The 4,828-nt window shown below is 44.0% G+C and overlaps 1 protein-coding gene across 1 annotated transcript; it reads left to right on the forward strand.

Moving 5' to 3' along the window:
* Nucleotides 1-587: 587 nt before the first annotated feature.
* Nucleotides 588-4,480, forward strand: LOC112694442. Its single transcript, XM_025569908.1, has 8 exons — nucleotides 588-710; nucleotides 799-1,011; nucleotides 2,291-2,493; nucleotides 2,826-3,093; nucleotides 3,155-3,256; nucleotides 3,461-3,654; nucleotides 3,810-3,939; nucleotides 4,047-4,480. The coding sequence occupies exons 1-8, from the start codon at nucleotides 588-590 to the stop codon at nucleotides 4,428-4,430; spliced, it is 1,617 nt and encodes a 538-aa protein (XP_025425693.1). The 3' UTR covers nucleotides 4,431-4,480.
* The last annotated feature ends 348 nt before the right edge of the window (nucleotides 4,481-4,828 follow it).

Here is a 4,828-nt window from a genome sequence, read left to right on the forward strand (position 1 = left end):
ACGCCGATTGATTTCTATTCCGTAGTACGAAACAAATGTATAACTAACCATGTTCCGCCACATACCAATAAAAAAGAAAAGCAAAAACTTACACCGCGTATCCATTTTTTCAATTTGGAAAACGAAAAAATTTAAAATAAATAAAACTTTTAATATCTACATAAATATTATACATAAGATTGAGTAAAATAATATAAAACGACATTCGAAATATCACATTTTTAAGTTGAACGGTTCTTGTAAGTTCGATTAGACGTTTACATGCGTTCGCTTACACGCGCATCTCAGTAGATTTCTATGGACGAACCGAGTGCAGAACGACGATTTCAGCGCACGAATACGAATCACCGAACGTGTTTTATACGAATGTTAGCGACCGGTACGTGTTCGATTCCAGTTGTGTTTGAAACCACAATTTCGGTAGACATGGACACGGGACGAGTAAGAAACCGTTTCTCATGGCTACTGCGACGCGCGCGAGCAAGAGTTTGTTACTGCACGAAACAACAACAGTTCGCAAGAACAATCGACGTGGCAATAGCAATCAATATTTTAACCGTCGCGTTCAATCGACACAATTGGGTACAATGGCAACCGGGGAACCGTTAGGCGTCGACGAGAAAGTCAACGAGGACTATCTGTTCTTTTTGGAATATTTCAAAGAATCATTCGACGGGTTGAAATCCGAGGCCGAAAAGGAGATATGCAACGTAAAATCGACACCCCCTCCAACCCCGCCGCCGCCGCGTAACCGTTATAATTAATATCACATTACGCACGTGCACCATTGTTCCGCAGAAATGGCTGACGAAACTGACGAACGAAAGTTACGACACGACGGCCGAAAAACAAGCCCGCAACATTTACCTGTCGCAGCTGATTTTGAACATGGACGAGAGGAAGCTCAGCGCGCCGTTCACCTCGGCGCCCTCGTCGCACCCGTTGTCGCTGGACGGCGTCTTTAAGCATATCACTGCCAAGCCCTGCGTGGAATTAGAAAATGAGAGAACTGTAAGTGTTTGGGACTCGCTTGCGGGACTAACGATGGTTATATGCTCGCGCGTTGAGTTTCGACCGTTCACAGCGTTCACCCTGTAGGTCCAGAGTTTCCCAAAGTGGATATGAGGGGGAATTTGTTTCTGGTTTAAGGACACGTGATTTTTCGTCGAACATGAGACGTCGTGCGGATTGACTGAAACGATAAGCAATCCTAACGTTTGTAGTCTTGTCGTTTACATCAGTTTATATCAGCGGTCGGCAACCTTTTCGGACCCTTAGGCCGCATTCACAAATCAAAAAGGGTGTTCACGGGCCGAGTGATATAAATAATTGATGCGATATTCACGTGAAACGTCCTAGTTTTGAAATTCTACGCGGGTCGTATAAAGGTGTGTTCACATGTGGCAGACACGGCACAGACAGTAGTTTTCATACACGACCACCACTCCACCGACAACATAGTGGTAAGCAACAAACTATAATTTAGCGGTGTACGTGTGTTACCGTACCAGAGCATATTTTAACATACAAAACACGTGGTACTAGTGCGCCCCAGTGATAATTGAATGCTGCCAGTGGTGGCTGATCGTGCCAATAACCAACGAATTTTCATAACGAACGTAGTGACAGGAGTTGATTTTCCCTGTATATTCCTCTGCAGAAGAACACCACGTCTATGAACTGCAATGGTAGACAATTTTATCGAAGTGCCGCTTAGTGAAAATTACTTAAAATATGTTCTGTACCGTACGCAGAGTAAAACAAATTGCAATCACTGCGCGCATTGATGGTCGTGTTCACGGGTGACTTTGCAGACACGCGCCGACGTCCTTCAGCTTGTCCGTTCGTGCCGGCACTTGTCTGCAAGTATAAGCAACGTTAGTGCGCCTACAACGTATACCTTAATTTCCGTTTTGTCTTCCACTCGCGCTTACGTCTGTACACGTGAATCAACCTTAATAAAGACGACGTGCGGCCCGCCGGTTTTCGACCACTGGTTGATATCGTAAAGCTGTGGTATTCAATGACGACCTGTAGGTAGGAAAAAAAAATGAAAAGCTCGTAAGCTCGTTAAACATGTACAAAACCTACGAGTGCGGGTGTCGTGATATTTTCGAAACACACTCTAGAGGGAGGGCGTGGATTGGGAAACATCAAGAAACACTGGCTGATCCTCCGTCGTGTACTCGCGCGCGAAGGAATCACGCGCGAGAGCCCAGTGCTCTCGATGGTGATCACGTCGACAATTCGGCTGCGGTATTCTGAACGGCCGCTTCTCGGTGTCCTGCAGGTTAACGAGAACAAAGAGAACTGGACGAAGTTCGTTCACAACCGCGAACTGGAAATGGTCGACATGAACCATGTGTCGAACGACAGCCGCACGTACATTGCGATCCAGAGTCTGCCCGCGGCCGGGGGTATGTTCGCGTACGTGGCCGTGACGATGGAAGGCAGCACGGCCTGCGGATGGGTGAACGCGTGCGGACAACGGATGTAAGACCGCTGTTTTTAGACGTTGTTCAGGTTTGAAATATCGGGGAGGGAAAAATTTTTTTTTACATTTTTCAACCAAAAATTTTTTTTTTAAGAATTACATTATATCCGACCCGGCTAAAACCACCTCACCGTTTATTGAACTTATTGTTTAAATTCAATACGTTTATTACGATGAAAAAATGTCTTTTTTTTTCAACGTAGTGCTACGTTGCTAACGACATTTGCTTACGTCATTGCTAACGGGTAGTTAGCAATGAGCTAACGAGTAGTTAGCAATGACCGTCACGTTCCTAAATTATTCTCGTGATCTATAATATATAACTTTTCAGATCTCCACCGGTGGTAAAACCATTAGATTTAAGAGTGGAGATGTCAAACGATCAGGCAGAACCTGAACTCGAAGACAAAGCGTATCGAATCACGGCCGAGGTCAGATCGATTTTGTCGCAGCGAAAAACGCCGGAAGCTAGGATGTTGGCCTATCAGTTTTTCAAAAGAGTGTACAGCAGTATTGAACAGGAAATGTTGGGTGAACAAGATCCCAACAGTACGGCGTGTCGCGATCCATATGTCGAAAAGCTGTTGGACAAGCTAATAGTGAGCAGAACAGACACTAGTAAACGTCGGATTATAATACCAGGTCAATTATATGTTTTAGGAAGACAGTAGCAACACTTGCGAGAAATTCAACCCGAACTTGTTCAAACGAATTAAATTGCTTTCGATGTTGAAAAGAAAAGTGAAGAACATACTGCAAGACGTAAGAAATTCAATACGACTGTAGCTCAAAGTTAATAACGTCAATTACTCCACCCTTTCATGCTTGTTATACTATTTCACCTGTTCCCGTATCAACGCTATCAGACGTTTAGGTCTTTGCCGTCGAGACTGACCGTTTTTCCGGTCCAATCATTAATACTCATGACCGTTTACTAAGTGATTCGATTCGTCGCTATCGTTCTAGATCGAAGTGCGCGACAAAAAGATTGCCAAGATCGAGTTCGACGCGACCAGCCCGTTGTTCACTTTGACCACCCCGGCTTCCACATGTTCGAACGCCATGACCGAAATGTTGTGGCAAGGAACGTTGATCGATAAGCCCACCAGTAAGGTAGCCGAAACGTTGGCCAAGACGTATCCTGTATGCTTGGTGAAAATGTAATTGAAATCAATCGTCATACGATAGATCATCCTTAATCATACGTAAACATCAGGTGTTTCTCGCGGCGGTATATGCTTCGGTAACCACGCGCGGGCAATACGGTGATGTCGTTAGCAAAGCGTTTCGCGAGTACTAAAACGATTTTCCACAGGTTATTTGCTCTGCTGGCGCGGGAACGGCGGAAAATCATAAACCGGTTACAGGAAAAACATGAGAAACTGATCGTCGCCATGAAAAGAGACCTACAAAACGAGATCAAACAAGGAATAATGGACTATAAGGTATAGGACGTGTTACGCGGCCGCTGTCGCACTGCCTTTAATTAATAAATATATCGATTGTATCCGATCGGATTGTCCCGTGAGAAAACCTAACGTCTTTGCTACAGGTTGCTAGGTTGGAGTGGGTAAACGTCATGCGCATCGTGGTGCACTACAACAGATTGAAGGCGGCCCTGACCGAGAAGGATATTGGCGGCACTTCGGACAGCACCAAGAGTGATTATCTGCAGGAGACGATCCGTAAGGAGATCGAGGACACCCGGAAACGGTTGAACAAGGCGAACAAAAAAATCGAAATGTTGCAAGATGACATTTGTGAGTTGAACAAGAACTTGCATGAAGTGACGGAAAAGATGGAACTCGAACAGCTGCAGGCCGCCGAGCAACTGCGGGAATTCCATAGCGAGGTGTGCAGCGAACAAGCTTCCATTTTAGAAAGGACCAAGATGATCGAAGATTTGGAAAAGATGTGGAAAGAGTCTAAAAAATAATTTTGTTCCAACTTGTGTGGTTTGATATCATTTCACATTTTAACGAAGCAAACGGTATTTATCGATTCTAATAAATACAAATTACACTCGTTACGTTAAACGCGTATACTGATTATTTATTATGTTACACTTGTATGTGCAGCAACAACAGCAGCAACAGCTGTAACAGCAGTAATAGTACTTCGACCTTTTTGTCCTTTCGGCCGTCAAAATATAACATCGGTATTTTGAAAACTTTTTAAAATACATTGTTTTGTTTTTTTACGCTTTCGTCGAAACTTATTTTTGTCAATAATTTCCAAATTAACACCATTTTCATAATGCAATACCGCTGAAGCAATGGCCGCCCCAGCTCTGTCTGGAACATTATATCTATCACATGTGTTTGATAATAAAGC

The sequence above is a fragment of the Sipha flava genome, unplaced genomic scaffold (genome assembly GCF_003268045.1).
Source record: "Sipha flava isolate LNK unplaced genomic scaffold, YSA_version1 0_pilon_pilon, whole genome shotgun sequence".
In the NCBI taxonomy this organism is placed as follows: domain Eukaryota; kingdom Metazoa; phylum Arthropoda; class Insecta; order Hemiptera; family Aphididae; genus Sipha; species Sipha flava.